The 18255-nt window shown below is 41.0% G+C and overlaps 1 protein-coding gene across 1 annotated transcript in view; it reads left to right on the top strand.

Annotated features, from left to right (window-relative positions):
• cacna2d4a (calcium channel, voltage-dependent, alpha 2/delta subunit 4a) overlaps positions 1 to 18255 on the top strand; it is an 82436-nt gene that overhangs the window by 56545 nt on the left and 7636 nt on the right. Inside the window, exons 28-31 of the mRNA XM_041963602.1 lie at positions 11860 to 11921; positions 16444 to 16458; positions 16949 to 16993; positions 17273 to 17335. Of these exons, the coding sequence (XP_041819536.1) occupies positions 11860 to 11921; positions 16444 to 16458; positions 16949 to 16993; positions 17273 to 17335 (185 nt within the window). The remainder of the gene's footprint in view (positions 1 to 11859; positions 11922 to 16443; positions 16459 to 16948; positions 16994 to 17272; positions 17336 to 18255) is intronic.

The following is an 18255-nucleotide window of genomic DNA, read 5'->3' as shown; positions in this document are numbered from 1 at the left end:
GTCTGGCTAGGCACGTTTAGTGCTACAGCCACTACTTCCTTCACGGAGCAAGTGACTTCAAGGCTCTATCCATCTTAACACACACACACACACACACACACACACACACACAGGAACAGAGAAATTGTGTGTCTATGGACTCATCCAAAGAGTCATTGGTCTCTCTGTTCCCATATATCAGAGTTTTCTATCATCCATGAATCAGTCTTATATTGACCAGACAGTTTTACGGCCCTTTGGTCAATATGGTCAATGAGGATTGCGCTATTAGAAATCAATCATGTTTTAATTCATGCTATGAAACACAGTTTTCCAGACAGGCTTTTATTGAATAGAGCGTCGTATTCCCATGCATTTAGATTTTATAATATATGTCTAGTAGTCTTGTTTTCCTACTTTGATTTTAACCACTTTTAAAATCTTTTGTAAAGCACAGGATTGCATTAAATGCATTAAAAGTGGTGATACATTTACACCTGATTGAAAGAATATTTTCTGGACTATCACAGTAAATAATTTCACAAATGCTCCACTTTAGAGCCAATGAAATGGTCTCTTGATTTTCCTGGAAAAGTGCTGCTTTCTGGAAAAAAAAAAAAAAAGCTGCATCTGCAGTGGTGACCTCATGCTGCACATGTCACAAATCAATTTTTACAACCGGTCAGTTTTTTCTGCCTTTCCTGTCAAATTGAACTGCCTCTCATTTGACAACTTTGGCTTCCACTGTCTGATTTCCAACCCCAGCATCCCATTTCAAAAGGAAATACGTTCAGATGTGTCACCCAAAACATTTTAAAAAATGGCACAAAAAGGATGCAAAAAAACAAACAAGCAACAACAGCTGCTTTATTTTTAAGCTTTGTCAGGAATGACAATTCTTAGTATGTTTCCTGGAGATGTAGTATTTAGAGACGGAGGTGTCTGGATCACCACTTCACCTGCAGCGTGATATCATGTAATACAAACGTACAATGATTAATATTTTAAGTGAAAATGACTGATTAAACTGCCTTGTTGTTTAGGTATACATTTTTATTGAAATGAGTGAAATAAGTATACCTCTTTTCCAAAGCAAAATGATATGTTGCTTTCCCTCCAGCAGCACCGGTGCTTATTGCAATCAGAATACTAAAATAGCAGCTAGTAGCCAGACGAAGCCGCCCCATATAGTCCGAACTTGGCTTGCGATGTAGTCATGAAATTGGACACTGAAAGCAGTACTTGTGACCCCAAAAACATCGGTTGGCAGTTACATCCTAGTTATTATTTGGCTGAAAGTTAACTTATTTCCCAAAAAAAAAAAAAACAACAAAAAAAACAACGAAATCCAACAACAAAAAAACAACAGTTAACATGTGAGGACGACCAAAAGCCGGCCAATCTGTTGTCCTGACCTGCAGTGACTTAAGAAACTCGATGTGTGCAGCCAGCCTTATCTGTTGTATTTCCCTGTAACATGCTATCTGTAACTGCAGGATAAATTAAGTGGCACAGATGACGGATTATAAAGCATTTTAGGTGCACACACTCACTCTCACACACACATTCACGCAAAGTTTATCCCCTTGGAGAGCCTCATTAATTTGACCAAGTTGATTTGTTCTGAAAGGCTCTGAATTCATCACAGCCAGACAGATGGTAGAGAGGGATTTCCTAGAGGGGAGGAAGAGAGCGAGTGAGAGAGAGAGAGAGACGTGGGTCAGACAGGAGACTAGAGCGAGGGAGGGGAGACTAGAGGAAAGTGGAAGGTGAAGAAGGGGTGACACAAAGGGAGAACAAGAGAACAGCAGAGGTACAGGGGGTAAAATGAAAGAGATGGGAAGATCGGCAAGCAACAGGAGATCAAAAGAAGAATCGAGTGAAAAAGAGAGAGGGATAATTGAGAGATAAATAGAGGAGAGGTGAGCGAGGACCATCTGTCATTTCAGAGAGAGGCAGAAGAGAAGAGTGGAGAGGGAAATCGAGGGAATAAACATGGCAGTAGATGGAACGAGATGGAAAAGGGAGGAGAGGGGTGAAGATGGGTACAGTTCTCTCCATGTTTCCACGCTTTTTCTTTCCTTCACCTTAAAAGAATAGCTTCATATTTTTGGAAATATGCTTATTTGCTTTGTTTTTGTGAACGAGCTTAGAAGATCAATATGAATGTTGTGCATTAACACAAAGACTGGAGGCAAAGGGAAATCCTGGCTTTGTCCAAAGTTAAAACTGCACCTAGCAACTGTCAAGCACCTTAAAGCAGCACTAATCAATATTTATATACTAACGATGTGTAATGTAAAAGCAGTTGTTAGTATTGACCCTGCAGATAATTACGACCTGACTGCAGCACTCCAGCACTGAACTAACAGTTAGCAACTAGCAGGTGAACACAGTGGAGAATTTAGTGGCTAAGGAGCCAGATATTTCCCTCAGGAGAGGGCGAGAAAGGCCAAGCCAGAGCTGAAAGGAGAGTGAATATTGGACAGATGTGCAACACAGTCACCATATCAACTTTATCAGGCGATAATATATCAGTGTTGTGTTTACAGCTTGTTTTGCTGCCCGTAGGTGGCCACCAAAAAACTATTACTGCAGGTTTAATTAACTCATTGCAACTAGTTTGCTTAACATGTACGCTAGCAAAAATTGTGAAAATGTTTTGGTTCTATCTGGAGTGAAGTTCACACGATTTGGCGCCATCCTGCCTGTGAAAAAATCGGAACCGCAGCACGTATTTGGCAATCCGCATACCGGCTGGTACAGAAGTATTGGGAAGACACCCAAACCCAAAATGTTGAACTACTCCTTTAAAATTCAGATACTTAATGTGGATTAGTGAGGTAATGAAAGAGGGGTGATCACACAAAGAACACACACACACACACACACACACACACAGTACCATGTTGATCTCCTTTCACATTATAAAAGATTGAGTAGGTAATTGAATTTCACACCAAATTAGTGCCTCAAAATGTCGCCACTTTAATTCCTTTTTGATGTGTGACGAAATGGCCGTTATGAGCGCAAACTGCCATGTAAACATTCAGAACAGAAGAAAGAGCATAGTGTTTCGCATTCACTTTTTATTCTCTATCACACACACACACACACAGGAACATGTTTCTCCCTGTCTCTCCACTATGAATGATTTAGTGAGCGTGCCTCCAACAGGCCTGCTCAAGAAGGCTGTGAAACTAGGTTAACTTAAGGTAGGCTCTGCTGACTTAGAAGGTCCACACACACACATATACCACCGGTGTCAACTGCACTTATTTCCATTTTAAAGAAACAGGCTACCCATTTAACACTCGACTGCCTCTGTTGTGTCACCTGCGAACAGCTAAACACGGGTGACAGAATCCTCTGTTCATCTTTCAGCTGTGTCAGTGGATTTCACAATAAAAGACACCCATCAACACAGCTCTGTAAACACGTGACTTCATTTCTCTTTTCATATGTTTGTAATGTAGTGTTTGCTCCACAGGGAACAGGGTACCTGCTTGTCAGATCATTTAGAACAAATTTGCAGCTGTATTCAGAGTGTATTTGTGTGTGCGAGTGCGTGTCCTGTGTGCATAACTCAGAGCTCATTAGCGCAAGCCAGCACGTGCCACCATTTTAATTGAAAATATCATGCGGCTCTGCCCATGCCTGTGCCTCTGTCTGCATCCTTGACGTTTCAAAAAGTTGCGCATGAGAAAGTGAGAGAGAGAGACAGATTATGGTGAGAGAGAGGAGGAGGAGGAGGATGAGGGAGGGCGGTTGAGTCATCGTCCTTTTCGTCCAATCCCAGCCCTCTGCCTGTTGCTTTGGTAACGTGATGTCAGCGCAGCCTCTGGCGACTCCTCTGAGGTTAGCGAGCTTCAGCACAGAGGTGTGTGTGTCTGTGTTCTCGCGCCTTTCTCTTGAAGTTGTCACTAAAAACAACTGTAACCAAACTGAAAGGTTTAAGGTCAGAGGTCAGGTTTAGTGGTTTATCAGTTGTAATAGTTAAATGAGTTAATGTCAGTAGGATATTTTCACTTGTGTATGTGGATGTATGTGCATCCATTTGGGTCTATGTGTTTGTGTATCTGGGTGTTCTTCCTGTATGTGTGTCTGCGTTTATTTGTGTATGTCCATATGAGTCCCATCCGAGTTTAAATGGTTCTTTGAGTGCGTGTTTTTATATTTTTCTCTATGTGCTGGTGCGTCAGTTGCCTGCGCACGTATGGACGTTTGTTTTTGTGCGTGCTCAGACATCAAGGATTTCTATTCAAACTCACCCTTATAACCAACTGTTGCTGAACTTTTTTTCTCTCCAAGGTGTCGACCAGAATTTGCCATAACTCCTTTTACTGGCTGGATCAGTGTTTGTTGCCTGGCAACATGAGTTTATTGAACACTCTCCATCAGAAAGTCATGGGATCTGCTCAGGCTTTGTTGAACATAGCACTGCTGCTTTGGGAAACACAAACAGTAATTTTGGTATTTGAGTTGAAAGGTTCCTCCTCTGTGTTTGTGGAGTGAGTTTCATTTTTTTGTCAGGGTCTTGAAAAACTATGTGGGATGGGTGATATTCGTCAGATGAAGGATGCCCTCATCCAGAGTGACTGCAGAAAAATCTTCAGTTCAGACACGGTTACATTACAAGAAGAGGTGAAATAAGGCCAGTCCTCCAGTCTAACAGTATAATACATAAAGATATGATCATTCTGAATTTGATGCAGCAACATCAAACAAGTTGGGACAGGAGCAGCAAAAGACTGGGAAAGTTGTGGAACGCTCCAAAAGCACCTGAACTTTCCACAGGTAAACAGGTTGATGGGTAACAGGTGATAGTATCATGATTGGGTATGAAAGGAGCGTCCTTGAAAGGCTCAGTCGCTCACAAGTAAGGATGAAGCAACGTTAACCACTCTGTGATCACATGATTGTACCATAAAGGCTGTTACTACATAGACTCGGGGACACTTCATAAAATCCTTGGCAGTAAACACAGTTTGTTTGCAAATCTATTGCATCCTGTTACATTTTCTTCAGCGACCCAGCTTTTTTTGCAATCAGGGTTGTACATACATATAGATCCAGTATAGAGTTTTTGGAATTAACACACAGTTAACATTTTTGCTGTCAGCAAGTAGTGAAAGTCATTGAAAGGCATTTTATGGAATGCAGTAAATGCAAAAGTATTCTAAAGTGAACAGAAGTTCACACACCTAGACAGTTCACTGTTTTGCTCCTCTGCATGCATTTTCCATTCTTAAGCCATGCACAGTTCATTAAAGAATATGTTTATTTACCCATCAAAAAAGGAACACTTGGGAGTTGGACTGGCAAATACAACAAAAATTGAGTCTCCTTATTAGCCAAAACCAGTTTTGAGGAACACAGAAACATTGCAGAGACGTGGAATGTCATGTTTGTGTTCCTGCAGTTTTCATTCATCTTCAATATCATAATATACTTATTATATCCTTTAAATAATCACAGAAATCCCTGTTTTCCCATGCCATTGTTATGTTTGCATTTCTTACTCATGCAGCGTTCCTCTCTGTATTGAACTTTAATGCTGTTTGTCATCTTTAAGTTGTTTTTCATTTTGGACATGAAAACAAGTACAAGTGAAACAAGATGCAGATTACAGAGATTATTTATTCTTCTTCTTTTAAAAAGTAGGTGTGAGTTTTGAATTAAGAGCTAGTGCTCACTTATTCTTAAACACACACACACACAATGCCTAACTCCTTGTTCTCCTCTCCACGCCTCCCACCTCCACTTCTCTTGTTGTCTCTACACACACACACGCACACACACACACACACACACAAATAAACACACACATATGTGAAAGAATGAGAAACACACATACTCTCATGCACGCTCACGCACCACCATTTGATCTCGCTCGCTCTATTATTGATAGCCACGCTTGGTTGAAATGAAAGGGTTTCCAACACATAACATTATTAAAAATCAATTCATCCTCTTTCATCCCCTTCTGCCTTTCGTCTTATCTTTTTTCTGACCGCTCTGTCGTCCCTCTTCATCCCTCCGTCACTCCCGCCCCACCTGGACCACCTGACTCCATTACATCAATTAATCTGGTCCTTTGAATACATTGTCTGTGCTCTGTTGATGACCTTTATCTCTGCATGTGTTCCTCTCCGTTTTTTGTTTTTTGGTGTGCGTGTGTGCGTGTGTGTGCGTGTTTGTGCATGTGTGTGTCTGTGTGTGTGTGTGTGTGTGTGTGTGTGTTTGTGTGTGTGTCCTTCATTTCTTTGGTCTTGGACTCTTCTCTCTGTTACTTCCTTGCTGTTTTCCAATTTTGTGTTTATTATATCTTCCTAACACATCCATTACTAAAGCATACTGCTGTCCACTGTGTGTGTGTGTGTGTGTGAGAGAGAGAGAGAGTGAGAAAGAGTGAAAGAGAAGAAAGAAAAAAAATGAAAAGAATGAAATGACCTCCTCACTACTGGCCTTATTTTCAGTGTCTCCTCTGTGCCCAGAGACTTAGCCATTATGTCAGTTTAATTTATTGACTCTTTCAGTGTGTGTGTGTGTGTGTGTGTGTGTGTGTGTGTGTGTTCCTATATATTTAGCCCCGACTCCAGGGTCTTGCTAACGGAACCATCAACAGTAGCTCTTCTCATTTAACACAAGCTGACCTCCTGTGCCATCTCAGTACAACACACACTCTCACACACGCACGCACAGTCGAACACACTAAACGATGTCAAAAATGTGTGAACACATGCCGGCACCCATTTATAGAACTGCACAGTCACCACACTGTGTTTCAACCAATTAAACAAAGGCAGATAACTAGATAAATAGATAGCTGGTTAGATAGATCGATGGATAGATATAGATAGATATTATTTTTCCAACATCCTTCTGCCTTCCTCTCTCTCTTCACAGTCTGTCAGACACTTGACACTCTTGCTGCTCCATTTAGCAAAAGGCCAGCAAACTCTTCACCTTTCCCTGTCTCTTTCAGTCTCTCAGTTCAATTATAGAAGGCTTTAGTGGCAGGACTATGCCGCCCTGGTTCCTAAAAAATCATGATTAATAGCGGCATTATGTTCACCAGTAATGTTTTTTCCAAGTGTTGCATTCTTGTAAGCCATAGAAGTCTTTGGAAAGGGGTTGGGGTGGATGGTGGGTGTACAAAGCATCAGACAGATGGAGACCAGGGTTTGTGCCCTACACACTGCTAATAAATGTATTAGCAGTTGCAAACTAGTGTAGAAACCTAATTGTTATGCAAGGCATCAGTTATACAGAATACATGTAAATGTATGTATATCTGTGTCCTTAAAGGCACATTTTATCTCTGTTTATTTGCAATAATTTGAGAAATCATTAATTGACCTTTGACAAATCACGCAATGCACATAAAAAATTATCAAAAGCTACATGTACAATTATTACCCTTATATATCTAAATATTTACATTTTTTCTCCAATAAAGCTGGAGTTGGTAACATTGGAGAAACCAGCAAGAGTAAGCTAGATTTTGAAAAGAATACACCTGAAAAATCCCGTCCCCTCCCTCCAGGCCCTCCAAATCCCTCCAAAAACACATGCGGGCGCACTGCGTGACTATTGCTGGAGGACAACTCCAAGAGAGCGCTGCAGTGAGGAGCAGCAATGAGAAGACCAGTTCTTTCGAGAAATCCATAAATCTACAACTCTTTTAAAGGCCACAATCATATAAACGTTATCAGAATAGCTTTACTAAATGTACCTGTTACTCTAACCTGGCTACCCGGCCTGTTCACTGCTGTGGGTGTGTGCTACTGCTGCCTTATTGGTCTTTCTTGTGACTAGCCGGCTATAGCTTCAGCAATATATCTGTCTAGCCTTGTGGGAGACTTTGGTCATGCACAGTGAATGAAATGCTTGGTTTGGGTTTTTGCAGGCCTGCAACAGCCACAGATACTGAACTTCTATTAGTGTTCCTCTGTCCAGTTTCTGTTTTGAGTTGTTTCTTTCCATCGTCTCCCCCCCAAACACACACTCATTGTTTCTCCCCGTCATTCACAATTCGCATCCCTGCATCTCTCATCCAGCTATCTCTCATCCAGCTATCTCGTTAGTGTAATAACCAATTAACTCCAGCTCCTGGTTGCTTTAATGTTTTTTATTTATTTCCTCATTAATTCATTTCCTGTTGAAAGCGCACTCCACTGTGATTGGCAGCTCACGCTAATTGCTACTCAGACTGTGAGTGTGCAAGATATGGTCTCACACTAGCACACGCGTTCAAGCACATGAGCGCACACACACATACACACTCTCAACTGCATGCATGAAAGGTCATACACATTCTTGTGTACACACTTGTATGCAAACTGAACACACATCGAGTAAAGCTTGCCAGTTGTGTGCACACATTATGGAAAAATAACATCTATTACCACACACACACACACACACACACACACACACACACACACACACACACACACACACACACATACACAGAGGGATCAGTGTGATGGTTTTAATTAGATTTGGCCTCCAACTCAGAGTGGGAAAGAAGGCAGATTACTGCTGCCCTCCATAATGGCCTTCCAACACTTTATCTGAGATTACTGTGGAGGGAGATGACTTCAAGGTCACAAGCACTACTTGGAGAGGAGAGATGATAGGAGAAAAAAATCACAAATCACCAGCAGTATATCACATGTGCTTTTGCTACAAATGAAAGGGGATTGATTTTACATCCCTGTTGGTATATTTTAACACTTTTGACATTTGTCGTCCTGGAGCCGTATGAACAGACAAACAACTCCCCAATCAGCTAAACAAACTTTTCTGTGCACATGACTGATTACAGGCTGATTACAGCCACGATTTGACTGATTTTCAAGAGACTGGACGGAATCCACGGCACACACACACACACACACACACGTACACAAACCAAACACGCATACAGACACTGGACTGATCCCCATGAAGACATACAGCTCATAGTTTATTCTACACTCACTGATCCATAATTCATCGCCTAATAGCATTTCACAAGCATAATTGAATGGGATGTGTTGAACTTTTCAGCCTATAGCTATGGACTGAGATGAAGTACCACTTTTCATTCACCATACCAGTGTGCATTTTAGCTCTTTAGATACAAATTATGTATACTTTATGTTTTTGCTGAGGCATGCTGTACAGTTTTATATTTCTTCTGCTCCGTTCAGCAATTGTCCAAGCCAGTCTTTACATTTACATTTCGTAGGTTGTTGGGCTTTTGCCGGGGACATGTGGACTTCAGTATTTTTAAAATCTCAGCCACAAAACTGATGGTTTGCGAAGTGATTAGCTGCGATTAATGATCCAATACACTGGATCAGTAACGACCACAGCATGACTAATCCACTTTGAATGTTGTTTCTTTGTCAATGCAGCAGGACAAGTCACTGTTTCCGATATAAGTTAGATTATTTCAGCCATGTCTGGCTGCCAAGTGATCTTTTAGTGCTGCAGCAGTTTCTGGCCTCATGTTACTTTACATGAAAATGAATTTGGATCAGCGCATCCCTAGCCGTGGTGTGAAGTATCGTGATTTGTAGTGAATGGGGTAAGACATAAAAAAAAATACTAGCATGGTTCTTTGATGTACGTCTGAGGTCCGACCATAAAACACTAAATGTATCTGAAGCTATCTTCAGCTAACAAAACAAGTCCCTTCCTCCCCGCTCTCTTTTTTCCTCCCAACCAGCCCTAAAAATGGCCAACCCATAAACTAATCTCCCTCATAACAAAGTCTCTTCGCCACCTGACTCCATTAAAGTAATTATTCTGCTGTGTGTATTTATTACCGCACACGGTGACGTGCATGTGTTTGGTTGGGTATTAGTGCATGCTATGTGAGGGGAGGTGGGTGTGTGTGCAGGCATTTGTGTTTCTATGTGTATTGAGAGCACCGCGGAGGCTTTCCCTGTGTGGCTGTACAAAGCACGCTGGGAGGAAAACGCTGAGTCTTTGATGCTAATATGAAGTGTCATATCTTCCCTCGCAGTGTGTGTGTGTGTGTGTGTGTGTGTGTGTGTGTGTGTATTTGTTGTGTGTGGGGGGGTGTATACAGTATGTGTGCACTGAGAACTTATGCAATTACAGTTCCTTTTTGCATTACCACGCTGACTAAAATGCTGATGGACGTACAGCCCTAAGCTGACACAAGCAATCATTCTGCCGCCGTGTGTGTGTGCGTATGTGCACGGGTGAAACATGTACAAATACACACTAATTCTTGGCTTAATGTTTTGTGACTGGGAGTGCTATGTTGTAGGCAGAGGTCGAACGCACACATATGCGTGCACAGACACACACTGTCTAAGAATAGTCGGTTCACGCGGCGGTGCTGAGGCTCAGAAGGCCAGTTACTGTAAAAGGATTTTCATAAGTTGAGTTCTGAAGGCAGCGCTGATCTGTACAGCAGGTCCTCTTCTACTCCTCCAGCCTGAGAGCCGAGAGAGAGATATAGTCTCTCACCCTGGGACATTAATCGCCTCATTAATGTTCTTTCTTCTAAACTGCTGGAATTAAAGTTTCCTTCTCCGTTTATTGCAGCTACAACCATTACTTCTAAAGGAATCACCACTTAAACTCAACATATTATCACAGCAGCTGTGTCTATAAGTATCAGCGCTGTTACTAATACGATTCATATATTTCTACTAGTCCTACTGGTATTACTACTACTACTACAACATCAAAACTGTTATCACACCACTCACTCACAGTGCTGCTATGCCGTCATCATATCCGACAGAAATGATTGCAGCATTAGGAATCTTTTTCCAGAGTTTTCAACTGTGTCACATGGTTTTCATAATCAAAGTTCAGCCTTGACCTTGGAAATATGCGTTTGACAAAAAACATGAAAAGCTAAAAGTCCACTTATTAGCATTTTTGTCAAATTAGAGAAAAACAAAAGACAAACTAAAATGTGCACGAATAAACAATTGCAAAAAGAGACAAAGCCAAAGTTAGTTAATGCTCTCAGTGTCCACTGGTTGCAGAAGCTGCATGTGACATGGATTTCTTTCCATAATATTATCTTCGTGCATGTAATATCTTTAATCTGTATCACTTACAGTAAAAAAGCTATAAAAATGCCACAATCAATATAGTAGAACCTCACATGAAATTTGTGTCAGCACATTTAATATACTTGATTTTGTTGGTTATGTAATTCTAATGTGTATGAATCAAGCAGCAGCCTTCTGGGCTGAAAAATAAAGCTAACACGGTAATGCAAAAAAACTGCAGTTCCTAGAATTAAGGCTTAGAGCTATGCATAATTATGGGCTGGGCAGCTTTGAGTGACAGCTAGCTGCTAGGTTTAAGCAACCAGGCTTCATTCGGCCCACCTCATCTCCACCCACGCTCCACCTCTTCGCAGCTGGAGCCACTGTCACTGAGCTTCACAGTGACTGTTCAGAAACCTGTGATGATGTCACAGAGACAGAGTCCATGTTTTATACAGTCTATGGTATGAATGCTTTTACTGCTGTTTCTGCAAGAAGAACGATAGGTGTCAAAATGTTACAAACTAAAACAGGAAATGGATACAGAGGTAGAGAAAAAAACAGATGATAATACTCTTTAAGATCATGCTGTGCAGCCACAGGTGGTGTACATTGTTTTCTTTCTGCTTTCATGTCGTTGCCATGACACTTGCAGTGCTAATAATGCAATAGAGAGAGAGGTGTTTGGAGTTCAAAGCCCATGCACTGCTCTAGCAGAGTCCAGAGTGTCCATATACTGTATGTACACTGCATCTGCCACGTCCTCCATTATAAGTAGCCTTTTAACTCTATTTAAGTTTATTTTGCTGTGCTTAATTGAGCCCTCTCTCTCTCTCTCTCTCTGCAGCCATCGGTGTCCAGATGACTCTGGACTTGATCGAGTCCAGATTCTGGGCTATCGCAGCACAGGTAAGGGCATGCAGACAAGTGTTCGCCACTATAATGGCTCTTTCACATTTTTGTGCATCTTCCAAATAGTTCATTAGTGGAGTACAGACCTTCCACTGAATGAATCCTTCATCTTTTAGATCGAAGGAAAGAAAAGGAAAGAGTGGTGACAGTGACAAAAAGAATGACAAAGCAAAACTCCCTCTTGAATATGACAGCATGTTTTTGCCTTCAGAGCTTTTAGTGGATGTCGCCATCTGTAAACAAAAACACACACACAAACAAAAAAAGAATGATGAATGTCAGGTTTCACTGTCCACTGTTTGTGAATCAAACGCTGTGATGACTGCAGTGCTGCTTTGGGTTTTTTCCCACGTTAGGCTGATACTATTTTGTTTGTTTCCCCTATTAAACAAGCTGATTGCAGTACAATACTGGCACTAATGAAAGATATTTGATGTATTTGTCATTATAGCAGTTATATTGAACAATGCTTGTGGAGTACAAACAACACAATCATGCTGTTCCTCAGTTAACTAAGGAATAATACCATCCACCACCTTCACCTCCTGCCAAGTAATGACTCCTGTATCTCCTGAAGTGATCAGTCTAAAATTGTTGACATCTGTGCATCTATTTAATTCTTACTGGACTGCTCTCGTACTGCAACTTCAATACTTTATTTTTCATGTCGGATGAAACGATCGCATTAAGGTGCTCTGATTTCTGAAAAGGTACATATCTTTTTACTTGTATGTTTGACTGTCAAAGGCTGTGTTCCTGACTTGACATCAAAATTTCACATTTACATTGTTAGCATTAACCACACACCACATTTGTATGCATACTGTTCAGTATCTTGTTAAATAGAAGTCATGGCTATTGATGAATACACTGTCTGCTTCATGGGTTTAACCCGTGGCTGTCGTTCTGTATTCAGGATATCCCTTTAAACCACCAGGCCATTCTGACACCATTTATTACCGTATGACAAGGAGTCAAGGATTATTATAGGCTCTTTTTCTGCTCCATTAGTTGGTAATTACAGCTTTTAAACTTTGTTTAATTCAAAGCTTAATGCAGTGTTTTCCATAACACTGCACCCACCATTAAAGGAAGGCTTATTCTGCCTAAAATATTATTCAAAAAGATTAAATGTCATCATTACAATTGTTTGCAGCTGATATTTTTGTGCGCTGCTCAGAGGATTTCATCAGTACTGTTTTCAGCGGAGGACCTTTGTGTCCCATGAGTTCTTCCACACCTTTGGGGACATTTTATTCAAGAAGAACTTGCTTAATTTGGTGTAACACCTTTGCTGTAGCAGGTGTTGATAGCTTTGCTGTTCCCCTCCTCTGCTCCCATGGCTGTAAATGACAGCAGTTAAAAGAGCATTAAGGCCGCTGGCCAGCCATTTAATGATGGATAGCTACCGCAGCTAGGCTCAGCAGCCCCCAAGTGGGTTTCTGTGTGTGTGTTTGTGTTCGGGGAGGTGTGAAGATGAGAGCACCATATATGTGTATGTGTCTGTTAATGTTAATGTCTGTCATGTTGACAGGGACCATATGCATGACCATCTGTGCACAAGTGTGTTGTTATGTCCATATTCATCAACTAGGATCTCATTAGCATCATTTGCACTAGCCTTGTTATCCACTAGATTTATGCTGTATAGGAAAGCATTTCGGCTCCCGGCTTACTCTCTCTCTCTCCTCCTGCCTAAATTCTCAGTTTTCTGTCCTCTGCCCTCCTCTTTCCCCCCATTTTGCTTAACACTTTCTGTCCTCCCTCTCTCATCTCCTTCACTCCCTCCTTCTTCCTTTATCTCCTCACCTCAGCCCTCCCTCTCCTCCTCAGATAGCTTACATAATCATCTTATCTACCTGTCATGGGCTCACTGTCAGGTATCTTTATTTCATAGGGTTTGTGTGTGTGTGCACTCAGAGTACGTACTTGTCTTAGCTGTGTACGTTCATATGTGCTCCTTCGTGTGTGTGTGTGTGTGTGTGTGTGTGTGTGTTTCTGTGTGAAATCTTCTCTGTGGCCTATTTAAAGTGTTCAGCTCCCGAGGAGGTGAAGATACTGTACCTACTATAAATCCTAAATTAAATACCTGCATTCTGGAGGACGTACAGTAACTGGTCACATGGCAGCTACAGATCTCTACCTAAAAACACTTCTGCCAGGGGGGTGCCCAGTGGGTTTAGTGCTATAAGTGTTAAAGGAAAGAAAATGCAGGCTTGCACACATCTTTGGGTCTACATCCATATTGGCAATTTAGTTTATTGTGTTTATACAATGTTAATGGCTCATGCACTGAAAAGTATAGATTTCCATTGTACTCCATCATTAGATGTTCACAATTTTCAGTCACTGACATCAAGTTAGCTTCATCTTTCTGTGTTTCAGAGAAATAATCGTTGCAAGGAACTCTGGACATAGTCCTCAGATCTCAGGGGAAGAGTTATGTAAGTGAGGGAAACCTTGTCTGACCATTCAGCTACAGTATAAGGTCGACTACCTCAAAATAAGATGTTATTAGTTGATGAATTATGAGTTAGTGAGGGTAAGAATAAAGCATGAGCCGCTGTCGAGTAGGAACCAGTCCAACTGTTAATGGGAAGATGTTCTGACATCACTGTACAGCACATCCTGCTCTCTCTACTGTCTCTGTAAGTGTGTGTGTGTGTGTGTGCGTGTGTGTCGACAACTCCATGGTGTTTAAAAGAGGGAAAGAGAAAGCAAAAGAAACAGGTGTAAATTCGACGGAGTAAAAAAAGGAAATACTTCGTCGCCCTGCTCCACTGACACATCATCATGTTCCCACCTTGGTTAAATCTGTAAACCCACAATTTTATGAAGATGCATCACATTAAAATATACAGTGTGAATGCTCCAGTGTGAGCACCCATACGTCTCTCACAGCCCATTGCTGCTATATTCTGTCTGACAGCGAGTGCAGATGCAGAGAGACGCTGTGAGGTGATAGTAATGAGAATGAAAAGATGATAGATTTTTTGCCATTCACATCTTGACGCGTCCTTTATCTCACGGACTAGACTCAGCTGTTTATTCCTGTCTCTTTAATTCCACATTTGTGTCTTGCTTAGTGCTTGTGATGGCACTGCACAGCAACTTTTGAAATGTGAAATGAATAAATGTCTCTATTCAGAAATGGAGCAGCTTTTTTGTTTTTTTTATGCATATATTTATGCACTTTGATCATTTGTAAATTCAGGTAGTGTAGCATAGAACATTTACAGTATCATGGTTACAATACCAACACAGGATATGTGCTCAGCCTCTTTAGAAAGCTGGCTCTAATGTTAAAGGTAAAGAGGCTGGATGAGACATAGAAATGTTGCTTATAGAGGAGATAACACACAAGACATTAAAACAGAGAGGGACCAAAGCAGTTAGCTGAGATGAACAAATTTGACAGTTTTGATTTTAATTAATTAGAGATGGGAAGAAAGTTGATCAGTTCAACTGGCAAAGTTAATGGGATTTCCTGACTGTGACTGTGAAGCGATCGTCAGAGGAAAACCCTGTTGGTGCACAGGAAATATCACAATGTAGCATCCATGAAATACACTATGCACAACCTTTTCCAGTAGCAATCATGCACACAAATAATGAGCATCTTATCTGCAGAGCAAATTAATACTCTCAACAAAATAACATTTTTGGTTTGAAGGACACTGTACTTTTTATTTCTAGCACCACTAATCATGACAAAACTTACATTTTTGGCCAAATTTCTGGCCAAAGCTACATGAATAACAAATCTAATAAACCCTGAGACCTACAAGTTTCACTAGTAGGCCTTAAGACTTAGATATGTTAGATTTATATTAGACTAATTAGATAAACATGATATAGTTTCTTACAAATGTTGTCGCTCATCAAGCCAACAGCATGTGGGGAAGGATCGTGCTTCCTGTCAGTCTGCTCACTGAATTGTAGTTTATTTCAGGAGGCAGCGATGGGAAGCGGAGAAAAAGACTGACACTTTGCTGTAATGGGATTGAAAAGGATGATAGAGTGTCTCATTCACACTTGGACACGCTCTGTATAGCCTGACCATGATTTCAAAGACATATTGTCCACAGACGCCATACCGTAGAGATGAGATGTGACCATAAAGTCATGAGGAGAGCTATTGACATTTTGACTCATGATCCTTCCACTGTTGAAGGAAAGTGAATTTTAGTGTTGATCAAGAACTTATTATCCACCTAAATGCAAGTTTTGCATTTGTCATTTCATGCATGTAAACTCCTCATTGATGTATTAGATCTATTCAGGCCTGCTTCAAAACCTGTTAAAACTGCAATGAAATTGACAAAAATCAGCATTCTTGAACAAATGGCCGTCTGCAGGCTTTCATCCACTCCTGAAACGCACACATGTATGGCTTTGTCAGCAGCTAGAGAGTGACACAGCTTATTCAGTACACACATTGCTAACTGAAGTAATGTTTCTCTCTCTTCTTCATCCTCTCCTTTTATCTCTCTTTGTTCCTCTTTTCATGTCCTCTCAGCCAAATGACACGGATGTAAGTATGCATAATTTCCCCTCGTCACTCTCCTTTTTGCGCAGACCCAAATGTAACATCTTCAGCACCTGCTGAGCTCCGTGAAGTCGGCTTCACGCTCCGGCTAAAGCAGATTACACACACAGACACAGTCACGGGCGTGCAGAAAAGAAACGTGCGAGCTCGCAATCGAGACGCCGCAGGTAGACGAGACCCACGAAAGAACACCTTCTCATCTTATCAACACAGACACCGTTTTCTCGCACTCGCACGTGAACATGCGCTTGTCTACGTTGACACATGTTCGAGCATGACTCCTCCGCAGGCAGAGCATGTGTTCAGTTCATTTCCTCACATACACAAACATGCCCTCCTCCAAACACTTGACAGATAATATAACACATATCTCTGTGTACGCACTCCTGCATGTTCTCTTCTCACCATCTTTCCTCGGCTTGTTAATGGTGAGACACATTACGTTTTCTTTTCTTTCTCTCTGCCTGTCCTCCAGTGCTCTAATGTTGAGGGGACTTGTCCTCTTCGGTGTGACAGCATTGTGAGTACATTTTGCTCTTTGTCTGATATGTAGTGAATACAAATTCTCAAGCTAGCATGAACTGAGGACTTAACTATGTCATATCTTGGTATTCAAACGGCCAAAATTGCAAAAGTTGTCATCTTGTGCTTCTACATGAAGCTGCAAAAGTAAAAAACTGAGCCAAGTTGCTTTTAATTCTATGAATTATTCACTCATTGTTGTCTTTGTCAGTGAAATTTGACACAGATCTTTATTTACATACGTAATTGCTTTCGCTGATGCTGTCTCTCATTCCAGGATATCAACTGCTACGTGATTGACAATAATGGATTTGTCCTAATTTCTGAACAGCGCAATGATGTGAGTTCACACACACACACAAAGAGAAAGGTGCTTTCTAGACTTCCTCATCCTTGACCTGATTATTTTAGAGCTTTCATGCCTCTTAATTGATTTATTACCTAAGAAGAAGAGGAACACACTTGGAATACTGATGCAAAAACTTCTGTGCCTATTACTTAGAGATGTAGATCTCACAGTCACTTGAATTTTCCTGTCGTTCAGTGGACAGTCCCACCTCTCATGCTGTGCACCACTGCTAACCAGCCGTTCAGACATCCTGTCTGTGGCTGGGACGCCGTCCAACTGAACAACGTCCAGCTCAAACCACATAAATTATATCTTTGCCTTACATAAGCACACTCGGTTTTTAATGTTTAGAATGACTTCAGTGGGCCACTATATACACAAAACTTATATATAAAAGACAGAAAATATTTTAAGATGTGTGTTTTTTCCACCACTGCATGACAAGATGGAGTCATAATATTTTCACATATTCTCATTTTCCGCCTTTTCTCGCAGTAGCTATCAGTAATAAGAAATAAAGTGAATCAGTGCTCATGAAAAACAACAACTGTATAAGTAGCTCAGCACCACAGAGGCGCAAGGGACAACAATTCCCAGCCTGCAATTATGCAACACAACAAATCATAAGCAAAGCAGCAATGTGCTCTGTAGTTTTCCTGTTGCAGTCATAGGTTATTGTGAGTATTTTTGCTCTTGTTTATTCTTCTTTTTTTTTTTAAGGAAGCAGCATTAACCAAATCTGATTTAAAAAGGATTAAACAAACAAGATTTAACATGTTAATAAATGAGGTTTAGAGGTGATAGTACATGGATGTTTCCCCCTGTTTCTGCGAAAAAAAAGTGTATTTCCTAAAATGTTGAACTGTTCTTTAAATAGATACCTGTAGGGCCCATCTCTACTGAGTGAAGGG

Source organism: Chelmon rostratus, chromosome 22 (assembly GCF_017976325.1).
Source record: "Chelmon rostratus isolate fCheRos1 chromosome 22, fCheRos1.pri, whole genome shotgun sequence".
Classification (NCBI taxonomy): domain Eukaryota; kingdom Metazoa; phylum Chordata; class Actinopteri; order Chaetodontiformes; family Chaetodontidae; genus Chelmon; species Chelmon rostratus.
Note: the sequence above shows the minus strand (reverse complement) of the source record. Positions and strands in the feature narration are given on the sequence as shown.